Genomic DNA, 25,753 nt, shown 5'->3' with positions numbered 1-25,753 from the left:
GCTTTGACAGCTGACAAAACTGAAATCCAGCTTTGCTTGCTGTCAAAAAAACTGTTATTGACTTTGTGTTCCTGAATGTCTCTGATATTGAGACATTTAAAGGCTATGCAAAATGAACTTAGTTAAGATGAACTGAAAAATAAAATTAATTAAAATACTTTTAAAGTATTAAAACATTGAATTAAATAAATAATTAAAAAGGAGTGACGCCTCTTCATCGGTTTTCCCCACGGCTCTACAGTCCCCATTGAACTTGACGAGGGTTCCTCAGTGTACATGCTGGGAACCTGAGGAAGGTGGAGCTCTATTGTTAGATTGCATGGGCAGTCCACAGCAGAGCATGTTTAAAAAAAATAAAGTGGCAACTCATGGTAAGGTTGAGACTATTTGGATCTATCAGCACTTATTACAATTATTGGGCAATTCAGAAATGAACATATTACATTATAAAAGGCTAACCAAATATGGATTCTGATCTTAGGAGTGGGAGGAAGCAGAGAGCAGTTACCTTGTTGAATGATCCAGCACTAAAGGAAGACTGGCCTTACCACTCAGAGATTGGATTAAACTATTTTAATTTACAATTTAACAAGTTGAGAGTCACTTGAGTTATGATATTTTGTAATGAATATTACCATAACATGCAAGGCCACAAAAGACATTTTTTATTCTTTTCTCATGGGATTTGAGTGCCGCGGAGAAACCCAGCATGCCCCTCCAGAGTTGCCTTTTGAGATGGTGGTGATGAGCAGCCTTCTTGAACTGTTGCAGATTTTCTGAAGATGCTCTCAGAGCTGTTAAGTAGGGAGCCCCAGAATTCTGACCTAGTGACAATGAAGGAACAGCAATAGTTTTCTAATCCTACAATGTTGCGACAAGGTAAACCTTGAAGTGAAAGCACACACCTGCATGTCGCTGGTGTATGTCCTTTTCAGTGATGCAGGTTGCTAATATGGGAGGTGCAATTGAAGAAACTCTGGTGAAATGTATCTTGTAGAGATACATACTTCGGCAATTTTTTGTTAGTGAAGGGACTATATATTTAGGAGAAGGATTGGGTGCCTAACTAGTGGGTGTTTCATCCTGGATGTTGTTGAGCTCAGTGATTTTTTTGCTGGAGGTGCACTCTTCTAAGCAAATGTAATTTTTTAAAAATATATTCTCACTGTTATGAGGGTTTTTAGAGGGGAGGTTATCAGACTCTTTTGATTTGGAGATTATCAATGACTGGCACTTGTTTGGAATAAATGTTACTTGCCAAATAACAGCTCTTCCCATAAAGTTACCCAAGTCATGCTACATGTTGATATAAATGCTTTCATTATCTGAGAAGTTACAAATACAATTTAACACTCTAACCACCAGAAAAGATGCATACTTCAGACCTTATGATAAAGGGCATTGATGAAAAGATATGGTCGGGTACATAGACTTCAGGAAACCTTGCAGTCGTGACTTGAGGCTGGGATAGTTGGCTTCCACAAATTATAGTCATTTTCCTTTATACTACCTATGAGCTCAGCCAGAGGAAATGTTTCTAATTTATTCCTTTCTATATCAATTTTACGAGGGAACTTTGGTATCACACTCAATTCTGCTATGATGTCAATGCCTTACCTGTGAAATTCAGCTCCTTTGTCGAAAGCCAAGTGGTCAAAACAGAGCATCGTTGAAGAGGTTATTGGGAAATGCACCGTCCATTCCTTTGTTTATGATTTAAACCGATGGTGCAGTGATTGGCCAGATTGGATTTGTCCTTTTTGTAGACAAGATGTACTTGGGCAATTTTACACATTGTACTTCATGACAATATCGTTGTAGTACTGAAAAGCTTAGCTAGTGATACAGCTGGTTTTTGGAGCATGAGTCTTTAGCAATACACTCAAGATGTTGCTGGGGGCTCTGACCTTTGTTTCATTCTGTGCTCTTAGCCATTTCTTTATAACTTGGGCAATGGACTCCACCTGTAACTGGAGATAGTTGATGATGTTTCAATCTTGTCTTTGTGCACGTGTTGAATTCTGCCTTCATGGACCTTCCATTTCCCATTAGCTATTTAATTGTCTACCATCATTCATGATCTGATGTGGTAAGATAGAAGAACTATTGATTGATCACTTGGCTTAATTGATAGCACTCTTAGATCTGAAGCAAGAGGTCCTAGAATGAAATTCCATTCATGAGTATAAAAAAAGCTGGTATACTTTCTTATTTGGGGGAGGATATTAATACATTGGAAGCAGTTCAGAAAAGGGTTTATGAGACTGATAATTGGAATGGGTGGATTGTCTTTTGAAGAAAAATTAGACAGGCTAGGTTTGTTTTTACTAGAATTTACTCCAGTCAGAGGAGACACGATTGAAATACATAAGATCCTGAGTGTCCTTGATAGGGTGAATGTGGAGAGGATGTTTCTTCTTGTGGAGGAATCTGGAACTAGGGTCCACTGTTTAATAATAAGGGGTTGTCCATTTAAAACAGAGATTGTGATTCTCTTTCTCCTAGAGGGCCATGAACCTTTGGAACTCTTTTTCTTAAAGAGTAATGGAAGCAGAATATTTGAATATTTTTAAAGCAGGGATGGATAGATTCTTGATTAGCAAGAGGATGAAAAACTATTGTAGATAGACAGGAATGCAGAGTAGTATGACCAATATTTATCCCTCAATAACATTATTACATTGCTATTTGTGGGAGCTTGCTGTGCACACACTAAATTAACATACTAATAATGCTGCACAATATGATGGTGAGTTCATGAGCATGAAGGGAGGATTGTGAGGTAAAAACTTCTGTAAATAGTTGTGGAAATATGGAGCTGTGTTAGGTGGGTTAGTGAAGATGAAGTCAAGTGAAGTTTTATTTGTTTTTTTAACTTTTGGTAAGTGGCCCATTCAGGTTGGTCAGTGCATGTGCTACTGAGCCATATACACTTGATGAGAGACTTGTGAGGAGTCCCACCCTCCAAACAAACACAATTCAGGCTATCTTGCTTACCTTTGCTACTCAGTGCTTCTTCCAATTGTTCTTCACCATGAAGGACCACTATTAACTGAATGAGTGTAGGTGACCGGAAAAAGGTATCCTTGTCCATATCTGGGTTGATGGCATGAGAATATGAAGTTGGGGATCAATGTTGAGGATGCTCAGGGAAACACCATTTTGACTGTACATTTATATATAATATATATATTCATCCAAGGAATGTGAGCTTCACAGGCTGAGCCAGCACTTAGTTGAACCTAGTGAACATTTGTAGACATTAGTGAACCAGATGGATCTTTACAACAATTGAGAATGGTTTTCATGGTCATCATTAGACTTTTAATCTGTGACTCAGATCTTTTACTTAAAATAAATCAGGCTCTACCCAATTGCCAGCTTTTATCTTTGTAACCACAGAAGTTCAGGACTTCTAAGCAAAAGCCGAAGTCCCAAACTTTCATTCAGCTGATTGCCACTAATAGGTCAACTGCAACTCCTGTTGCCTCAGTGGGAGTCTCACAGTGGAAAGCAGACTTCTGGAAATCTGGCCCAGCCCAAACCTAATGGCAAAAACTAGATAGAGAGACAGAAGGGCAAATAGGGCAGCACAGTGATGCAGCTACCTCTCAGCTCCAGCGACATGAGTTCAATCCTGACCTACGGTGCTGACTGTGTGAAGTTCTCGCTGTATCTCCATGGGTTTCCTCCATTGGCCACTGTAAATTGCTCCAGGTGTAGGTGGCTGGTAGAATATGGGAGGAGCTGATGGGAATTTGGGGAGAATTGGTCACAGGAAAACTAATGGGGGAAATGTGATTGCTCTATGAGCTGGTATAGACTCAATGGGCAGTTTCTTTGTCATGAGGAAATATGGAAACAAGCTAATTCCTTTGTTAAGTTGTGTTGATTTTAATTAGGAATCAATATTTAAGTTTAAAATATGTTTCAATATTTTTATTAGCTGAATGTTTGAATCTCCTTGACAGCCAATAAGTTTGGTGATGGGACTTTACCAGCTTATAAAGCAACTGTAGGTAGGGCTTGCAGCTTTGATTGAAAGACCTTACTCGCACAGTACTGAGCCCTGCCCAACAGCTGGGAATCAGCTTCCTGGTAAAAGGTTGCTTGCAGGGTCCTGCTCCATGAGAAGACTTCGTGAATAGGGGACTGGTAAGCTCGGTTGGCTTATTGATCAGGGAAGATTCAGGCCATTATGGTCTGGCAGTTTATTATCTTATTTCAGAGGACCATTAAGATTCAATCGCAGGCAGACTAGGCAATAATGGCAGATTCCCTCCACTATCAGACATTAGTAAACCAGATGGCTTTTTAAGGTAACCTAGTAGTTAATTAGTTCAATAATATAAAATTAAAAGCTTTTAAATCTTCCCACCTGCCTCCAGGTCTCTGGATTTCTAGTCCAATAATGAAACCATCGTGCTACCAATCTTAGCAGCACAGTATATTCATGAAGTGGTAAGTAGTGTGACAACTTGTTAGCTAAATAACAGTCTGACAAGCCAAATAGTGAATATTCCTTCTAAGGTTCCTGCTAGCAGATGAGTAGTTTGAGTGGCAGGAAAGTTGAATAGGTACCCACAATGCATTGACTGAGAGAAACCCACTGAACCATCAGATTCAAGTATCTTGCTAGATGAAGGCCAGAATTTAGGTTTGATCAAGCTCAGAATATTAGAAGAAAGAAGAAACTTCATAAAAACAGCCAACTTGAAGCTGGGTCATGACATGCAAACATTACTAAGTAAGATGGAGCAACACCAACTTTCATTTGAACACTGTAGATTATATTGCTTTGGAGGGGACTTGGTGGAGCTAGTGACCAGTTTTGATTAAAACTTGATGCTACAGGCAGATTTATAACTTGGGAGATACAAGAAGGAAGTTGGGTATCTGGAAATGGATTGACAGAGAGAAACCCACTGAACCATCAGATTCAGTGAAGGTGGTTAAGTGAAGTAAAGAAGGTTTGAAGGTGGTTAATATGACAGGATACAGGGGAGCAAAGTTATTCGACTAAAGTGAACCAAGTCTGACTACCAGAATTAGGGGTGGTTGTTTCATGTTGTTTCATTTCTATTATTGCTGAAATTATAAGTTGTATTAATTGAACAAATAAATCTGGTCATACTTGCAACCTCATGCATTTCATCTTAAATCAAACTTATCTCCTCCTGTGTTAACTCAAAAAGTTGACCTTGGAGATACTGAGGAAATGCACAAATGAAATGCTACTGGGATCCAGCATAACCATAGAGCAGTACAAACCAACTCACAGAAAAGTTGTGATATAAGATGAATGGGAGTGACTGACAACGTATCTATAATAGACACAAATTCATAACAATATTTAGAGAAAAGTAATGGCTTGAATTTTGTAACTGGAACAATTGGGCTGCCAGCATTCACTGCAACTCTGGTGTCACATAAGCAGTTAAATGCAGAAATCAGGAAATTGCTGTCTAATCTCTCCTGCACTTATTACATTTTTGAATGAAATCCATGCAAGTACATGAAGTTGCAGTACTTATTCACTAAACCTGCCAGAGTTGGGGTTTAATGCAAGCTTATTTTTAACAATATGTTTAGTGTTGATCTCCCAGGCACTTACTCAGCTTGAGGCTTGAAATTCTTTCTTTGTTGGAAAATTTAAAAAGCAAAAATTTACATTTATTTCAAAATAGAAATCCTTGCATTAACATAGCAACCAATGTGTTCTTAAGTTATCCATAAACACTTAACAATAAATTATGCAGTCAGTCTTGGGATAAGTAGTAATGTTATAACGAATCCATTGAGGATGGCAAGAATGACAGGCAGGTGATAAGTCAGGATAATTTACTGAATAATAGAAGTACAACAAATCCGGATGTTAGGATACAGAATGTTAGGATCGGGGATGAGGATGTTCGGATACCGAATGTTAGGATAGGGGATGAGGTCTACACGAACATGTCTAAGATAGTAGGTAGCGAAGATAGTAAGAAGGATGGACAGGTAGAAAGTCAGGATAATCTGCTGATCAATAGAGGTACAATAAAATCAATAGCAGATACCAGTCTAAACATACTATATTTAAATGCACGTAGCATCAGGAATAAAGTAGATGACCTAGTGGCACAACTACAGGTTAATAAATATGACATCGTTGCAATCACTGAGTCGTGGCTTCATGATGGATGTGATTGGGAACTGAATGTCAAGGGGTATACAGTATATAGGAAGGATAGGAGGGTAGGCAGAGGGGGAGGTGTGGCCATGATGGTTAGTAGCGATATAAAATCAATAGAAAGGAAGGACATTGGGTCAGAGGAGGTGGAATCCTTATGGGTGGAGCTGAGAAATAGCAAGGGTAAAAGAACAATAATAGCAGTCATATATAGGCCCCCGAACAGCAGTCAGGAAGTGGACCATAAGTTGCAGATTGAGATAGAAAAAGCATGTCAGAGTGACAATGTGAAGATAATTATGGGGGATTTTAACATGAAGGTGGACTGGGAAATGCAGCAAGGCGGTAGTACTCAGGAGAGTGAGTTTGTGGAATGTCTAAGGGATGTTTTTCTGGAGCAACTTATTGAGGAGCCCACCAGGGGATCGGCTGTTTTGGATTGGGTGCTGTGTAGTGAACCCGAGGTGATTAGGGAACTAAAGGTAAAGGAACCACTGGGAACAAGTGATCACAATATGATTGAGTTTAGTTTCAAGTTTGAGAAGGAGAAGCTGATAACTGGTGTATCGATATTTCAGTGGAATAAGGGAAATTACAAAGGTATGAGAGATGAGTTGGCCCAAATTGATTGGAGGAGTAAGTTAGCTGGAGGGACGGCAGAGGAAAAATGGAAGAAATTTCTACAGGAAATAAGGACAATGCAGGACAGATATATTCCAAGAAAAAAGAAGGTTTTGAATGGAAAAAAGGCACAGATGTGGATAACGAGGGAGGTGAAGGATAAAATAAAAGCAAAAGGGGCGGCGTACAAAGTAGCAAAAATTAGTGGGAAAACAGAAGATTGGAACGATTTTAAAAATCTGCAGAGAGAAACTAAGAAGGTCATTAGGAAAGCAAAGATGAGTTACGAAAGGAAGCTGGCGGACAACATTCGGAAGGATTCTAAGAGTTTTTTTAAATACATAAGGAATAAAAGAGAGACACGGGTTGACATAGGACCAATTGATAACGGTGCAGGAGGTATTATAATGGATGATAGTGAGATGGCAAGGGAATTGAATGAATATTTTGCATCGGTCTTCACCGTGGAGGACATAAGCAATGTGCCCATTAGTCAGGAGTCTCACGAATTGGAGCTGAGTTCAATTGAGATTAATAGGGAGAAGGTGCTTGGAAAACTAAAGGGGCTTAAGGCTGATAAGTCTCCCGGACCGGATGAGGTGCATCCCCGGGTTCTGAAGGAGGTGGCTGTGGAGATAGCGGAGGCGTTGGCGATTATTTTTCAGGAATCGATAGATTCTGGCATGGTTCCGGAGGACTGGAGGGTAGCGAATGTAGTTCCGTTATATAAGAAAGGTGGGAGGCAGCACAAAGGCAATTACAGACCTATTAGTCTGACGTCAGTGGTGGGAAAATTATTGGAGTCTATCCTCAAGGAGGAGGTTACCGAATACCTAGAGGCGCAAGGCAAGATAGGACCTAGTCAACATGGTTTTGTGAAGGGGAGGTCCTGTCTGACCAACCTATTGGAGTTTTTTGAAGAAATCACAGGTAGGGTGGATAAGGGAGAGGCGGTAGATGTTGTGTATTTAGACTTTCAAAAGGCCTTTGATAAGGTGCCTCACAAGAGACTGATTAATAAGATGAGAGGTCATGGAATTATGGGCAGGGTAGCAAAATGGGTGGAGAATTGGCTGGTTGGCAGGAAGCAAAGGGTGGAAATAAAAGGATCTCGTTCTGGTTGGTTACCGGTTACTAGTGGTGTGCCGCAAGGGTCGGTGTTGGGGCCTCTCCTTTTTACCTTGTACATCAATGATTTGGATGATGGAATAAATGGTTGTGTGGCTAAGTTTGCGGATGACACCAAGATAAGTGGAGGAGTAGGGAGCATAGAGGAAATAGAAAGAATGCAGAGGGACCTAGACAGTTTAGGAGAATGGGCAAGAAAATGGCAGATGAGATTCAATGTTGAGAAATGTGCAGTTGTACACTTTGGAAGTAGAAATAAGCGGGTAGATTATTATCTAGAAGGAGAGAAGATTGATAGTGCGGTAGTACAAAGGGACTTGGGGGTACTTATACAAGATACCTTAAAAGTTAACCACCAGGTTGGATCGGTGGTTAAGAAAGCGAATGCTATGTTGGCATTCATCTCGAGAGGTATAGTGTATAAAAGTAAGGAAGTGTTGATGAGGCTCTACGGGGCGCTAGTGAGGCCTCATTTGGAATACTGTGCGCAGTTTTGGGCCCCGCATCTTAGGAAGGATGTGCTGACGTTGGAGAGGGTTCAGAGGAGATTTACGAGAATGATTCCAGGAATGAAAGGGCTTAAGTACGATGAGCGTTTGTCGGCTCTTGGACTGTACTCGCTGGAGTACAGAAGGATGAGAGGGGACCTCGTAGCGACATTTAAAATGTTGACAGGTAAGGATAGAGTAGATGTGGCTAGGCTGTTTCCCTTGGTGGGCGTGTCCAGGACCAGAGGGCACAATCTTAGAATTAGAGGGTACAGTTTCAAGACAGAGATGAGGAGAAGTTTCTTTACCCAGAGGGTGGTGAAATTGTGGAACTCCTTGCCACGCACAGCAGTGGAGGCCAGATCAGTGGGGGTGTTCAAGGAGGAGATAGACAGATATCTAAATAGTCAGGGTATCAAGGGATATGGGGATAAGGCTGGCAAATGGGATTAGAATAGTTTTTTTTTTTCTCTCTCTTTTTTTCCCACCCCATTTCTTTTTCCCTTTTCCTTGGAGCAGACTCGATGGGCCGAATGGCCTGCTTCTGCTCCCTTATCTTGTGATCTTGTGATAATGGTCGGTAATCTGTTTCCTTGATGCTGATTAAAGAATAATTATTGAACAGGATATCATTGATAATTCTTCTTCTCAAAGAATGTATTTTTTAAAGAAGATGTTTTGCATTTAAAATTCAAATTCACTACATCCTTTAATAGTATACTTCAAAAGATTTTTCAGTCCTATTGATTAAGATGGTTTGTTGTTCCATCTGTCCACATCCTTGAATCACTGTTGTTTTGGACTATCAATGACAATGTTACTGACTTAAAGTTTACAGGAGGTTTCTGTAAGAGTCATGAATGGCAAGTGCTATTCATGTGCTGATAACCACAAAATTCAGGTCAAATTTGTTGGTAGGAAATAATTAACATTTTATATCTCTTTGTTTTGCAGATGATGGAAATGCTTAAGAAAGTAAGGTATGTATTTTGTAATTATGACTCTGCAGGTTTAGTTTCAGTTAGAAGTAAACAGTGCACTATTTTGCATGTTATCCATTTGATTTATTTCAGTCTGAATGACAGTCTGTATACCTGGTTTACCATGAATAGATTAATTGCAAGTGCAAAGATCTATTTTGGTACAGTACTGGGATGTCTGAAATTTCCTGGACAATAATTGGTTCTGCCAGAAAACTTAAGGTTGTGTGTAGGCTAATTTGTCCTAGAATTTAAAAAAAATGTAAATTTAGGTATGGCATCTCTGTATGACACTCAAGTTTAGCATCTTCCTGACAAGCATAATTCACATCCCTAGGATTCAGCAAAGACATAAGTGAACAGACCTCTGCAAATGTACAAATGTAGTCTACTGTAGGTGTTTGAAATGTGAAACAGAAAATGCTGGAAATATTCAGCTTGTCACCTTGACTCCATTTCTCTCTCCAAGATAACACTTTAGCCACTTTAACTTCGTTAAGTTTAGCATTCCACAACAGTAGCAGCAGTGGCCTGGGGTTGTCAAGACCCACTGGATGATCTGGGGTCTGCAGGGTCCAAAGGCAAAACACCAGCACTCACCTAACCCATTATACCCCTTACTTTTTTCCCATATCCTTCTATAGTTATAAAAAATATAAACAATCCATTGAGCATCAGTTATTGTTTACTGGCATTCCAAATGACAATACATTGTATGCAGAAGCGATTCCCAGCTCCAGTCCTGAAAGCCAGGTTCTAATTTTGCACTGTCCTTAATAACTTGAAATTTTCAAACAAACCATTCTATAATGTTTAAACTCTACGTAATGCAATGTATTTGTAATCTTGTACGTTACCCCTTGGGAGTCCATAAATCATTTTGGACAAATTTACACTGCATCCCTACTAAAGCTAGGATAGCCTTCTTGAGATGCGGTGATTGAAGTTACTGCTCATATGCTATAGATGTGGAGTAACCTGGCTTTGAACCCGGGTTTATGTGTTTGAGGGATAAAATGTTGGCCTAGACAAATTCAAATTTTAATGTTGGATCTACTGCATCCAGATATGGCAGACTGGATTTCAGATTAATATCTTGCCTACAGATGGCTCAGATTTCATGCTCAAATTTCTAGAGAGGGTCTTAAATCCCTGACTTTGCAGCAGAGACAAGATCATTACCATTTTTATTAATTTTTTTTGCGATTTGAGCATCTCTGGTGAGGTCAGCATTTATCTCCTGTTCTTAATTGTTCTTGAAGGTGATGGAAAGACATCTTCCTAAACCACTGCAGCCCTCTAGTGAAATTACTCTCTCAATCCTGTTGGGTAGAAAATTCTAGGATCTAGGAATGATGTAGGAATGTAGTGATTATATATTCAAGTCAGGCTGGTGCATAATGAGTATACTCTTGTGCATCTGCCATCCTCATTCTTCTTGGTGGTAGAGTTTGTAGATTTGGGAGGTGCTGTCGGGGTAGCCTTGCCAAGTACATAAAGTTCATTTTACAGATGGTATATACTGCAGCCAGCGTCAGCTAGTAGGGGAGGGAATGAATGTTTTGCATTGTGAATAAGGTGGCAGTCAAATTGGTTGCTTTTCCCTGTATGAAGTCAAGCTTCTTCAGTGTTATCATAACTGTGCTCATCCAGGTAAATAGATGAACACTTCATACTTATTACATGTACCTGGTGGTTTGCGGAAAGGCAATAGCATGTTAGGAATAGTTGATTGCCATAATATATCCAATGCCTGACCTGCTCTTGTAGCCACAACACTTGTGGCTGATCCAATTAAGTTTCTGGTGAATGGTCACTTGAAGGAGGTTGATGGTGGGAGATTTGGCACTGGAAATTTGAATATCTGTGTGGGTATGGTGGTCTTTGCCCAGTGCTTGTGATGTGATGTGGATGTGATGTGAATGTTCTGTGCTACTTACAAATCCATGGCTAGATTTTGTTTCAATTTTGCTGCTTGTAGACAGAAACTCTTCATTTTGAGGAGTTGTGAATGAAATTATACATTATACCAATGATTGCACGTATCCCCATGTCTTCCATTATGGAAGGAAGGTCATTGATGAAGTAACCTGATGTTGGTTATGCCAAGGCCACTGCCCCAAGGGACCTCTGCAGTGAATGATTGAACTCTAGCAAACACAATTGTTCTCCTTAATGCGAGATACGATTCCAACCATTGAAATGTTTTCAAAAAGCAAAAAAAAAACTGTATGAAAACGGTGGAAGTACTCCGCAGATCAAGCACTGTCTGTAGAGAGAAACAGTTTATATTTCAGGTCAATGCTTTTGACCTTTAAACAGACAGGTCATCTGATGAAACATCAACATAAAACATTAATGTTTTCTTCACAAATGGTGCCTATTTCTAGAATTTTCTTTCTGGTATTGGAATAGTTTCCCCTTGTTGCCTATTGCTTTCAGGCCATACCAGTGTGCCTTGATGCCAAGAGCAGTCACTTTCACCTCTGGAATTTAGCTCTTTCAGCCACACTTGGACCAAGGCAATGATTAAGGTCTAGAGCCAAACAGTCCTGATGAAACCCAATTGGGCAATGAATAGGTTAGTGGAGAGGAAGTGCTGTTAGACAGTATTGTTAATGACACTTTCCCTTACTTTGCTGCTGATTGACAATAACTGTGAAGAGGATGTAACTAGATAATTTTCTATATTGTCAGATAAATACCAGATTGTAACAATACTGCAGTAGCTTGGCTAGAGGCACAGCTGGTTCTGGGGCAGTTCTTCAACGCTACAGCTGGGATGTTGGCTGCTTCAAAAGCCTTTGCTTTATCAGCTGGAGTGAATCAAATTGGTTTCTGTGTCAGTGGAGATCTTGGGAGAAAGCAGAAATACATGCAACCCTTCTGGCTGAAGATTGTGCTGGATCTTACCATCATCATTAAGGATGTCTTCAGACCCTCATCTCCAATTTTGTTCAGCCACATATATTTATGACTAGTGATAGTCAGACTGAAGTTTTGATCCAATTAGTTGTGGATTGCTTAGCATTTCATTTCTGCAGCTTAGCACCTTATTTTTAGATATGCTGGTACTACTCCTACCATGCCCACATACACATTGCATCAGTGTGTATGATTGCTATATCTTAGGGCTGCAGTTTGCAGCTGTCACATGTACTCCAAGTTATCCCACAATTGTGGTGGTTCATAATGGAGGAAGTCTTTGCCTTGTCAGCACCATCTCCATAAGGACTGTGCTGTGGGCACTTCTACATGTGCTATCACAAACACATGTAACTGTAATAGGTAGATTGATTGAAGGGGCAAGATTAAATAGGTTTATGCACACAACTTCCACAGATCCAGAGTAGTGGCTATATCCTTCATGATTTTATCATTTTTAATGGACATGGATAATGCCCTTCTTACTTTCAATATCTCTTCCAACTCTTGTTAACATCAGCTCAGGGTAAGGGAAGAACTGTAGATTATGAAATCAGGTTTTCTTGCTCGTTTAATCTGGTGGTATGAAACAGAGCTATCCCCTCCCACCTATATACATCTGGTGGGTCCTGCCTGTGATACAGAATATATCTAAGAATCGAAGACAATAGAGGGGTCTGGTGTATGGTTATCTGCAAGGTAGGATTTGATTAGGATCAGATTATTACTTGACTAGCTTGCAAATTGGCTCTCCCCATTCATATCCCAGTCTTCCTTTCAAATGCTTAGACTGTCAATTGGGGTGGGACCAACTTTATATCCAAACCCAGCAGCTAGGTTGATCAGGGTTGGTTTTCTTTTTTTCCTGTTTTAACAAAGCATTCGTATGATTCAACTATATATATAAAAAAAACAAATGCTGGAAGTACACAGCATTAGTGGGGAGAGAAATAAAGTCTGTGATTCTGTTCAATGACTTATCAGAACTGAAAAAACAAACAACTTAGATAAGGAGGGATGGACAGGGCAGCAAGGAATGTATACATCCTATCACGTAAGGTAATATTTTTAAAAAATTGGAGACAGAAGGGAAAGAAAACAAGTGAGTTTTATCTACATTGCAAAAGGAGAATGGTTACTTTACTTCCATAACCATTTGGACACTTTGTATATTACATAGTAAATTCATCTTGTATGTTTATGATTAGGAAATGAAATTAGTAAACTACCTGGTCAATGCATTGCTTTTTGTGGGGGCTTAATACTTGCAAAATTGGCTGCCACTTTTTCTACATGACATTACTGACTATATTCCATGGGCTACAAAGCAGTTTGTGACATTGAAGGTTGTGAAATATTAAAATGTTAGTCTTTTCCCTGCTCCCACTTTAAAAAAAAGACAAAATGCAATACTGCAAAATTGATTTTTTTTATTGTAGATTCAAAACAAGTTCATTTGTATAAATATCTGTAGTTATTCAAAGATCTCAAAAGTGAAAGACATTTATAGACCATGACAAGTTTAGCTCAGCATTGGAAGTAAAATTTAACCTCCATCCTTAGGAAACAAGTTTTTAAATAGATATTGCAATATTTGCCATCATCTGATCTGTATTTAGAACCTTCAGTCATTCCTCAATGTTCCATTTTAAAAAAGTTAACATTTGTAATGGATTCCTGAATTTTATTCTTAAACATGTCTGTTTCAGCTTTGTGGTCAAACAACATGCTCAGTAGTTGAAGAAATGCCCTTGAGAAAAAGGAACATTTCTTCATTCTTATTTATGAAAAGCAGTGCCAGGTATGGCACAAGTTGCATCTTGAATAAAATTCACTATGCTTTTTAAATGCACCTCAATTTTAATAGCAAGTATATACACCAAATGGTCTAGTACCAGCTTTACACTGCTGCCCTTCCCAGCACTTTGCAAAGTTGCTGCTATATAGGGTCTGCAAATTCTTTTGTAAAAAGGCCTTTAACAAAATAAATAAGCCTTCAGCTCCAGGTGGTTAAATGACAACTTATGACAAAGTAATGATTAGAGAATTGACATTTAAAGTGAAATATTTAGTTTCCATACTTCAAAGCACAGAACTGTAATGTTCTGATGATATAAAGCTGTGTGACACTGTGCACTAAAAGGAGAATGCCAATATGATTTGGAGATCTGAACAGGTCAAATGTATGAGCAAGGACATGGCTGATGGAATACAAATGTGGAAGATGTGAGCCTTTTCATAGATCTGCAAAGATAATTCTCTGTCCTAGAGTCCAGGCAGCAGGTTGAATAACATGATTTAGCCCAATATCTTTAAGCTCAGCACAGAACAAGGTAGTAGCATAATAAAAGTTTAAATTTCTACAATTTTAAAAAAGCCTTTAAGAATGCAATACCTTATCTACATCTAGTTTCTACACTGAATTGTTAAATTACTGTTTCCTAAACCAAAGGTGGATAAAACCATGGGAATACAGGATCCTTGTTTCCAAACTAGTTCTAATTGCGCAAGTGTATTTTGATTGTATGTCTTTGATTCCCAAACCCAATAATACTATAAACTTTAACTGAAGTGATCGACTGCTACATGTACATCTTGAACTGCTTGTTGTTCATACATAATGATCAGTCTTTTTTTTGTGCTAACTTCAGGCAATTAACAGTAACTGCTTATTTTATCCACACCAAATTAAAAAGGAAGCTCTACCGAAGATCTGTCAACTATTCCTGCAAACTGGCAAAACATGGAGTAAACTGTTACAAATTCAAGCCATGAACTGTGGATTTGCAAATGTACTATCAACTTGAATGCCACAAGAGATCACATTTACTTTGTTTTGAGTAAGTCTAGATATTGCAGAGAAACTTCCTTCCAGAAGAGAATACATGCCTACCTCCTGAGGTTAATTCTCTTAGATGAACAGTTGAGCTGTGCTGTGAATATTTTGTATATGTACAGCAAAGTCAACAGGTGAAGGTTTGAAATCTAGGTTTTTGCTTTTCTTTCCAGCGATTGGATTTTGTATAGTTGTCACAATTGTCAGAAGATTAACTTCATTGTCTCTTTGTTGGCAACCCAATGGCTTCTAACATCACAAAGAATGTATTTTACATGTCAGTATATTATACAAGGTAGTTGCATATCTTGATTTGTCACTGTTTCTGTAACTATATTGAACTCTAATATTGGTCTCTGGTTGTTTGTCTTATTCTTGATTTTTGCTTTTAAAAAAAACACCAATTTAGAGATCAGCCTACCTCAATGTATTGTGAAAATGTATATTACTAGACGTGACATCTTTTGACAAATATTACAACTTATTCAACTGAAAACATTAAAGTGGCTGTTTGTTCAAGTTACTCACTGTAATTAAGGGTATTTTAGAAGTTAAGCATCTGTGTAAGCTTTGTTATTACAATACATAATTTGTAATGATCACCCTTTAATTATTTCTAAGATAGTTTTAATGCCAGCCTTAATACTACAGCCAAATTTCAGCCCCTTTAAGAAAATTCATCTAATCAATATTATGCTAGACTCACTAGTTCAATAGTTAAAATTAAGGCAAAGTACAAATCAAAGTAGCAGTACAAAGTGTTGATATACCATATCAAGGACAGAAGAAAGTCTGGAGAACCAATTACATGTGAACAACACTAAAATTGTTCATTTCTTCCCCCTCTCTTCCCTGCCCCCCCCCACCCACCAAACACCAACATGGTTAAGTTAGTCTGCATCTTCCCCCAAGACATTATTCAATCCAACAAAAGCAAGCTACAAACAATAACTACTTTATAGGGTTGTCTACAATAGTTTAAAAACATTAGGGTTAAAATGTATAAGTCAGTCATGGGAGGAACTGATAGATACACATTGTAGAGCCTGAAAATTGTGCTTCCAGCTGTTCAATGGCAATCAGCACCGCAAGAACTTGCTCATATCCTTCCATATGATGGCAAGCAGGACCAGAGAAATGTGGAAAAGAAATTGATTATATGAAAACTTCTGTTCAGCAATACAGAATACTAGAGATGCACAATGTTGCAAACTTCAATGACCACAAGCTTTAGATAACAAAGACTTTTGCTTGTTGGGACAGATTCTTAACCTGTCAATCTTTGTTCCATAACATTTGCCTATCTTTACTGTTTCAAAACTATAGGTTGTGTATGTGCTGTTTACCTGTATACCTTTACAGTGACAGTTATAAAACAATGTTGCTGTTTTGTCCTGGTGTAATATGTCAAACTGCTCTTATACATGTTGTAGAAATCTTGATCACATGTTGTAGAAATCTTGATCACAAGAAATTTTCTGTTCATGGCATCAAGAACTAGAACCCATGCCCAATTTTCTGCCAGAGCGCTCCACATCATATACTCACTTAATACCGGCATCATTGTGGATCTCTTTGGAAGAGATCAAATAAAATTTTGTTGAAGCATGAATATTGTATCCTAATTAAGTGGTCTTCATACCCATTTTGCCATCACAGCAATTACTGACACTGAGGCTGTAAAGGTAAATGACATAATTTGTAACAAACCTTGGATTTTCATTATTATCTGAATGATTGTTAATAAGGCATTTTAGAACTATTTCTCCCAAATCAAAAAACTTTCATCTAATCTACCACTAGTCAAATGTTTTCCCACTCAGCTCAACCAAGTTGCTTCTTCATATCCAATTCCCTCTTAAGACCATTGCCCAAAAATAAGTTTTTTTTAAATAAAGTGTCATTGTCAGTAATAAACATTCAAGATTATGTTCATTCCAAAAGCTGAATGGTCAAATTTCAGATAATTCTTGAATAGTATTGAAATACAAGTTTCCAGAATGTGACACTGACCTGCAAGTTCTTAAAGTACACATCATATTTTGTATTCTGGAGATCAGGTGAACAATTTATTACACAATTTGAATTAATAATGCAGAAGTGAGTAGTGGACTATGCCACATTTATCAGCTTCAAATATCACTTTTGCAAATGGGTAATTAAAAATTTTAAAGTATATTTAACAATTAGCAGTCAAAATTGTGCATGTTTTTTTTAAAAAGTGTGGGAAATATCTACTGCTAAAACCTTGAACTGTACTGTTCTTTGCTGAATGTCTGTTTTTCAGTGTTTTATGTTGAAAAGTAAAGGAATGTTGTGGATGAAATTGTGGCTGCCATATTACTTCATAGTTTCTTTGAATCTTTATGTATGGGGGAAGAGATTAGTGATTGTACATGTGTTTCTACACTCACGTTCTCCTAACCACCTCTCAGATTTCAAAAAGGGATATAGGGCAGTGCCTCTCCCAGAGGCTTCCAGGTTACAATTGGGTTCAAATTTCAGAGTCTCAAGAAGGTGGTCCTTCTACTATATCTAGTTGTCAAGCATCTAAACAGATGTTTTGACCTACTGGCATTATCCACTACCAATCTGAGTTGCCCTCCTTTCACATCCAGAATTTTCTCTTTGCTGTAGACATGGAACAGATTACAACAGGAAGGTTTCCCCTCAACCTCAAGTTCAGCTAAACCTCAGTCATAAAAGGGAGTTACTTAGTTGCAGATCTTCTGTAGCCCAGTTGCATATATCCCTGGAGCTAAAGACTCAACTCCCAGTTACTTCCACACACACATCCCCAAATGGTATGTGCAATTTCAGCTATGTAGGCCATAGACTCTGGCTTCCACTAAAACTGTGGGCCTCCCAATCTTGCCCTTCCCCACATCCACTTCAGGGATCCTTGTAACCCACTTCACCCAAATCTTTCCCAACAAAAAAACACACTTCTGTGCAAGTGCAAATACAAATTGTGGTAAATGTTAACTAAATGGGAAGTTGGTTTAGAGACCAAAATGTAAAAGGCATACTTGTGGGAAGGGCAAGATAGCAGGTTTATAGAAATTGGAAGTTACTGAAAATTCACACAACCACCTTTTTTGGGGGGGGGGGGGGGGGTGGAGAGATAGAGGAGGTGGTGCAGGGAGAGAGAAGAAAAAAAATAACCAGGGAACATTCACAAGTTCTTGAAGGTTAGTTGAAGGTACTATTATGTGCGCCAAATATCCTGCATTTACCATTCAATTATGCTTCATGGCCCTATCACCTATCCATTCCTTACCCAGAACAAACAGGAAAAAAAATGTTAAAGAATACTGAACCCATGACCCAAATATTCTGCAAGCCTGGTACATTCCTTTCCAAATGTCTGGGTTACAAATTATTGCATACCTTACCCAGGTCCAGTGAGCTTTACCAAATTCCTGCTATTTTAAACTTTTTAAAAAATTTAAATACACAAGGTATTGCACTACGCAGAATGATTATGGCTTTTAACCATATCTACTGTTGACTGCATTAAATTAAAATCTATTACAAAAGTAAAAAATGCTGAAGAAACTCAGCAGACCAGGCTTTTATGGAAAAACAGTTGAATGTCAGAGTCATACAGCAGAGAACCAGGTCCTTTGGTCCAACTGGTCCATGACAACTAAGATGCCCATCCAAGCTAGTCCTATTTACCTGCATTAGCCCATATCATTCTAAACCTTTCCTGTCCATGTACCTGTGCAACTGTCTTATTGTATCTGCCTCAACCACATCCTCTGGCAGCTCATTCTATAAATGTACCACCCTCTTAAGAAGTTCCCCCTCAAGTCCCTATTAAACCTTTCCCCTCTCACCTTAAACCTATGCCTTTTAGTTCTTGCTTCCCCAACCTTGGGAAAAAGACCAAGTGCATTCACCGAGTACACATGCCCCTTGTGATTTTATACACCTCTACAAGATCACCACTTAGTTTCCTAAGCTCCAAGTCCCTGTCCAACCTCTCTGTAACTCAGTTCTAAGTCCTGGCAACATTCTAGTCAATCTTCTTTACACTCTTTCTAGCTTAATGACATCTTTCCTATAACAGGGTAGCCAAACCTGCACAAAATACTCCGAAGTATGGCCTCACCAGTGTCTTTTACAACTGCAACATACTCAATGGAGACAAGAGACTGCAGATGCTGGAATCTGGAGCAACAAGCAATCTGCTGGAGGAACTCAGTGGGTCAAGCAGCATCTGTGGGAGGAAAGAAATTGTTGCCATTTCGGGTCAGAACCCTGCATCAGGACTGAGAGGAGAGAGAAGGGGAGTGGCAAGAAAGGATTCCGAGGTGGAGCATTGGTGTTCTATGCTCCACTGTATCTGGCATGCATCAATGCTTTCTGGCCCTTTCTCCGACAGCTCTGGGCCTCGCTTTCCCAAATGTGCCAGTCCTTTGTCCTCCACTGGATCCATTCCTTCAACCAGCAGCTCTTCATGTTCCTGACCTCTACAAAGGATCGGAAACTCCAGGCAGCCGAAGATCCATCTGGACTTCCTTGTTCTCCTACCCGAAGATCCATCCCTCAGTCCAGCAATTGCTTCTGAAACCTTTCTTGCCACTCCCCTTCTCCTCTTAATGCTGGCCACCTCGCCTCTCCACTCAGTCCTGATGCAGGGTTTCGACCCGAAACGTCGACAATTTCTTTCTTCCCACAGATGCCACTCGACCTGCTGAGTTCCTCCAGCATATTGTTTGCTGCTCTATACTCAGTGCCCTAATGGATAACTGGCTGTGTGCCTTCTTCACTACCCTGTCCACCTGTGACTCCACTTTCAGGGAACCATGTATCTGAATATCAAGGACCCTCAATTCTACAACACTGCCCAGGGCCCTACTGTTTACTATGAAAGTCCTACCTTGATTTGACTTTCCAAAATGCAACACCTTGCACTTATCTGAATTAAACTCCATTTGCCATTCCTCAGTCCACTTACCCAGCTAACCAAGATCCCCCTCTAATTCTTGATCTCCTTTACAGTCAACAATACCACCTATTTTTCTGTCATAGATAAGTATAGCATAACAGGTCCTTTGGCCTACATTTTTGTGCCAAACTAATTAAACTAGTAATTGAATGCCTAACTAAACTAATCCCTTCTGCCTACACAATGTCCATATCCATCCGCCTATCCAAGAGCCTTTTAAATGCTTCTAACTTAATTGCCTCCACTATCCCTGGCAGTGCATTCTAGGCACCCACTGTAAAAAAAAATTGCCTCGCACATTTCCTTCTAAATTGCCCCCTCAAATTAGATTAAGGATTTATCAAGAGATAGCCATTCAAAAGGATTTTTGAAATGCACAGAATGCAGTAAAACTGATAATCTGGCACCCTTGGGACCCACATAGTTAATTCATTTTTAGGATGTTGCACAATAGAACACTACAGCACAGAAAACAGACCATTCAGCCCTTCTAGTCTGTGCTGAAACTTTATTCTGCTAGTCCCATTGACCTGCACCCAGTCCATAACTCTCCAGGCCTCTCCCATCCATGTATCCATCCAATTTATTCTTAAAACTTAAGAGTGAGCCCACATTTACCATGTCAGATGGCAGCTCGTTCCACACTCCCACCATTGAGTGAAGTTCCCCCTAATAGTATAATATGTTTTTCAGTGAACCAGGTGAGTTTTAAAAAGTGTGTGAACAGACCTATTGCATTTCTAAGGAGTGCTGGAACATGGCCCAGGCAAGTTTAAAGGGTACACAGGAAACATTACCTGGAGAGCCAAATGCTAAACCGTCAGTGTTTTTGAACAATCAGTTGAGTTTTAATGCAAATACACAAGTTTGTGGGATACCATGGTGAAAACCCACTATTGGTCATTAAAGTTGAAAAGATGGTATCGAACTGCAAAGATGGTGGCAGGTCAAAACATCAATTTCTTGACAGTCCTTCATGATTGAGGATTAGCAACTTCCACTCAACTTGTGGGTTTTGAGATGGCAAATGACACCAATGTGCTTTATTTTACATGCTGCACTGCAAAGATTGATAAAGGCAAGATTTGAATGAGAAAATTACAGAAACTATTTCTAGTTGATATTTAAAGTATTAACGTGAGTATTTGCAAGCTATTTTGCATAAAGGAAGCCCAGGGAACTAACAATGGAAAATAAAATGAATTAGGGGTAGTTTGCACCCAAGTAACATCCCCAAAATAACTCAATCAGAAGTAGTTCAGGAAAATTAGTCAAGAAGTGAAAGTAAACAAATTGTTGGAGCTTCTGACAGAAAAGATCAAATCCTGATGGTCTTCATCCTAGGGTCTTAAGAGGCAAGTGGGATAGCTGATGCACTGGTTTTATATTTTTGCTATAGGCACTAATGAGTAGTTTTTGGTTGGCAAGATGCAATAAGTGGTATGCTGCAGCTGCAACTTTTTTTTTAAAAACAGTGCAATTGATGTGAATGACTGGGATGAAGGTACTGAAAGTATGGCCGCCAAACTTGCTGATGACATGATAGGAAGTAAAGCAATTCAAAGTGAGCAGAGACTACAGAAAAGATTTATAGATTTGCCCACTATTTATAGATAGTGGGCAAAGATCTAGCAAATAGTGAGAAAGTGTGAATCATGGATTTTAACAGAAAGTGCCAAATTATCAGTTTTACTGTATTCTGTGCATTTCAAAAGTCCTTTTTTGAATGGCTCTTGATAAATCTTTAATCTAATTTGAGGGGCAACTTAAAAGGAAACATGTGAGGCTTTTTATATAATATATTAGATACACACACACACACAGTGGTGGGTGCCTGGAATGCACTGCCAGGAATAGCAGAGGCAAGTAAATTAGAGAGCAGTGCCATATTATATAAAATAATGAGAGTTTGTGGAGCTCCAAGATGCAGAGGGATCTTGTTATCCCAGTGCAGGATTTACAAGAAGTTAGAGCTATGGTACAGCAAGTAATTAGGAAAGCTAAGTGTTGAGGTTTGTTGCTTGAGGAGCACAATACTAAAGTGGGGATATTATACTTCAGGTACAGACTGTTGGAGAGGCCACATTTGGTAAGGAACATGCACTATTGATCCCATTTACATTCAATTTCAGAAGTTTACTGAACTGATGCCTGGAATCAGAGTAGATGTGGAGAAGACATTTCATTTTGTGGGAGGAAACTAAGAAAGAGGTGGGCCCATTGATGAGATACTAGTCAAATGCTCACCCCCCCAGAGACTGACTTCCTAAAAGATGATAGAAGTAGAATCTATTTTGTATGGCAAGGTGATAAGGTTTATTGGGGTGGGCGGGAAAGTAGAGTTATGGTTAAAAATCCAAGTGTGATTTTATTCAACACCAGAGCAAGCTTGAGCAGCCATATTGTCTATTCTTGCTCTTAATTTATCTGCTAGCGGAGCCATTCCAGCATTTTTTTTCTATTTCTTGATATCCATAACCTGCACTTTTCCCCCCAGAGAGTTAATGATGCTCAATTAGAAACAATATCCACATTTTTTTGTTGTCCCCCTCCCAGGGCCTTCCTGGCATTGGAGTCCTACATTCCAGTATTTGTCACACTTTGTCTATTTGTACACGTACATCGAAACACAGTGAAATGTGTCGAGTTACTGAGAATGTGCTGGGGCAGCCTGCAAGTGTCGCCACTCTTCTGGCGCCAACATAGCATGCCCACAGCTCCTAACCTGTATGTTTTTGCAATGTGGGAGGAAACCAGAGCACCCAGAGGAAACTTACTCCAACATGGGGAGAACATACCAACTCCTTGCAGACAGCAGCAGAATTGAACCCGGGTCACTGGCGCTGTGATTGTGTTACTCTAACCACATTACCGTGCCAACCTGTTTATATATAAGTAATCTCCAGATAGCATGTCATATGTTGTGAACTGTATTCATTAAGTATAATACACTATACTTCCAAAGCAATTGCTGATAAGTAGCTCAGCTCTTAGGAAGTAGTTTGTTTTCTTCCTGCAATTCTAGACAAATAAATTGTCACACTTCACATCAAGAGGAAGTTCTGCAACTACATGAAGACATTTACAATATAAAATATAATAGTTAACCAAAATTAGTTCATGATTTCACTTTTGCAATTCCTTGCATTTGTTTGTCCATATCTGTGCAAAGTTGGGTCAAAGCAGAGAACTTGAAAAAAGTCCACAATCAATTTATACATGACTATGTCAATGCACAGTTATCCCAGTAGGTGGCACACTTTTAAGGTGCCAATATAACTCCATTTGAAGAAAAGATTTGCAATAAGCAGCCAACAGTTACCATTGATTTAACAGTTGTTTTTGCCAAGTATTGCAGGGGGGGGGGGGGGGGGGGAAACAGTGAAGAGAAGGAAATCCTTTGGTGGTTGGCATTTCAGGCTACAAAAACTGATGAGACAGTAGTTCAATGTTTCTAAAGGAAATTTTAAAGATAAATCAGACAAAGTTAAATGTTTCGTCTAGCTGACGTGATAAATATGTTGATTTGCATTGCTCAGAGTTCCAAAGTTACTGGCACCAAAGTTTTTCCATTAGAATGTAGTTTTTCCAGTTCTCCACTAAATAATCAGAATCAAAAAGTGTTCTTTAAATAAATAAACTTGGATACAAGAAACTTGACCTGGCAGCATAATAGGCAATTTCAAATGAAATTACAGAAGGGCATTAACATCAAGGCAGCCTGAACCTCCCATAAAAACACTAGTCATATAACCAATGTGTTGGAGGCCAGTTTAAACAGATGTTTAGGCCAAAGACACAGCAAATATTTTGTTTCATACTGGCATCCAGGGTTTCATTTCTTTCTCCTTGCTAGAATATGCTTATGATAATCAGTACCATTTACATTCTCTAGATTGATTTTAGGCAGAAAGGGTTTGACTTGTAAGAAAGAAGATCTGACCCATATACAATATATTGCACTGAAAGCCTAAAATACTGTTCCTTACCAAGATTCTACTATTGGACACTTCGCAAAGCTAAAGCGCCACAGTTTTACAGTGATTGCATACAAAAGTAAACACTTATGTTTCAACAAAAACAAACTGCTGGAGGAACTCAGCAGGTTGAGCAGCATCTGTGGGAAGAAAGAAATTGTTAACATTTCAGGTAGAGATAGGTCTCATATCACCTATTTAAGTTAGTGATATTAAATTTTGTACAAAAGGACATTTTGTTTCATAGAGCAATTAACAGGCCCTTCGACCCACTACGTTGTGCCAAACTAATAAAACACGCAACTAAACTAATCCCTTCTACCTATACAATGTCTATATCCCACCATTCTTTGCATATTTATGTGCCTAAGAGCCTTTTAAATGCCTATTGTATTTGCCTCCACTATCACCCCTGGCTGTGTATTCCAGGCACCCACCACTGTGAAAAACAAAAACTTGCCCCACACATCTCCTTTCAACATCCCCCTCTCATCTTAAATTCATGCCCTCTAGTATTAGACATTTCAAACCCAGAAAAAGATACCAGCCATCTGTCTATGCTTCTCATAATCTTATGAACTTCTGTCAGGTCTCCTCAGCCTCCTCTGCTCCAGAGAAAAGAACCCAAGCCTGACCAACCTCTCCCCATAGGATATACCCTCTGATCCAGGCATCATCCTGGTAAACCTCTTCTGCACTCTTTCCAAAGCCTCCAAATCCTTCCTATGATAGGGCAACTAGAACTCAATGTCTTGATTAATAAAGGCAAGCATGCCATATGCCTTTTTTAATCACCCTATCAACCTGTGCAGCTACTTTCAGGGAGCTATGGACTTGGACCCAAAGATCCCTCTGTACATCAACACTGTTAAGGGTCCTGCCATTAACTGTGTACTGTCCCATGCATCTCAATCTTCTGAATGAAGATACTATGAGGGGCCTTGTCAAGCACCTTACTAAAATTCATTTTGACAACATCCACAACTCCACCTTCATTACCTCCTCTAAAAATTTAGACAAGTTAGTGAGATGTAACCTCCGCTGCACAAAGTCATGCTGACTGTCCCTAATTAGGCTTTTGTTTTTCCAAATGCTTACAAATTCTATCCTCAAGAATCCTCTCCAATAGCTTCCCTACCACTGACATGAGACTCACTGGTCTATAGTTTCCAGGATTATCCCTATTTCCCTTCTTGAAAGAAACAATATTAGCTGCTTGCCAGTCCTCCAGGACCCCACCTGTGGCTAAAGGAGGACACAAAGATCTTGGTCAAGGCCCCAATCTCATCTCCTGCTTCTCAGTAACCTGGGGGTACATCCCATCAGATCCTGGGACTCATCCACCTTAATGTTCTTCAAGAGACCCAACACTACCCTTTTTCTTTATCTCAAAATGGCCTAACACATTAGCATGTTCCATATCCTTCTCCTTGGTAAATACTGACACAAAGTACTCATTTAGGATCTCACCCATGTCTTCTACCTCCAATTATGTTCCCTGCATAATCCTCGAGTGGTCCTTCCCTCTACCTAATTATCCTCTTGCTCTTGGTACATGTACAGAATGCCTTGAGATTCTTTTTCATCCTACTTGCCAAGCACTTTTCATGGCCTCTCCTGGCTCTCTTAATTCCCTTAGAGTTCTTTATTAGCTTCTTTATAATCCTCC

General features: G+C 39.2%; 1 protein-coding gene across 2 annotated transcripts in view; it reads left to right on the top strand.

Annotated features, from left to right (window-relative positions):
- Positions 1 to 17,405, top strand: part of lhfpl3 (LHFPL tetraspan subfamily member 3) — a 157,003-nt gene extending 139,598 nt beyond the window's left edge. The window contains exons 3-4 of one of the 2 annotated variants that reach the window (XM_052033997.1): positions 9,364 to 9,389; positions 15,011 to 17,405. In XM_052033997.1, the coding sequence (XP_051889957.1) occupies positions 9,364 to 9,380 (17 nt within the window). In that variant the 3' untranslated portion in view covers positions 9,381 to 9,389; positions 15,011 to 17,405. Of the gene's footprint in view, positions 1 to 9,363; positions 9,390 to 14,965 lie in introns of both variants that reach the window. The other variant, XM_052033996.1, reaches the window with a different exon arrangement.
- The last annotated feature ends 8,348 nt before the right edge of the window (positions 17,406 to 25,753 follow it).

Source organism: Pristis pectinata, chromosome 19, assembly GCF_009764475.1.
Source record: "Pristis pectinata isolate sPriPec2 chromosome 19, sPriPec2.1.pri, whole genome shotgun sequence".
NCBI classification, from domain to species: Eukaryota; Metazoa; Chordata; class Chondrichthyes; order Rhinopristiformes; family Pristidae; genus Pristis; species Pristis pectinata.
This window is presented reverse-complemented; position numbering and strand designations above follow the sequence as displayed.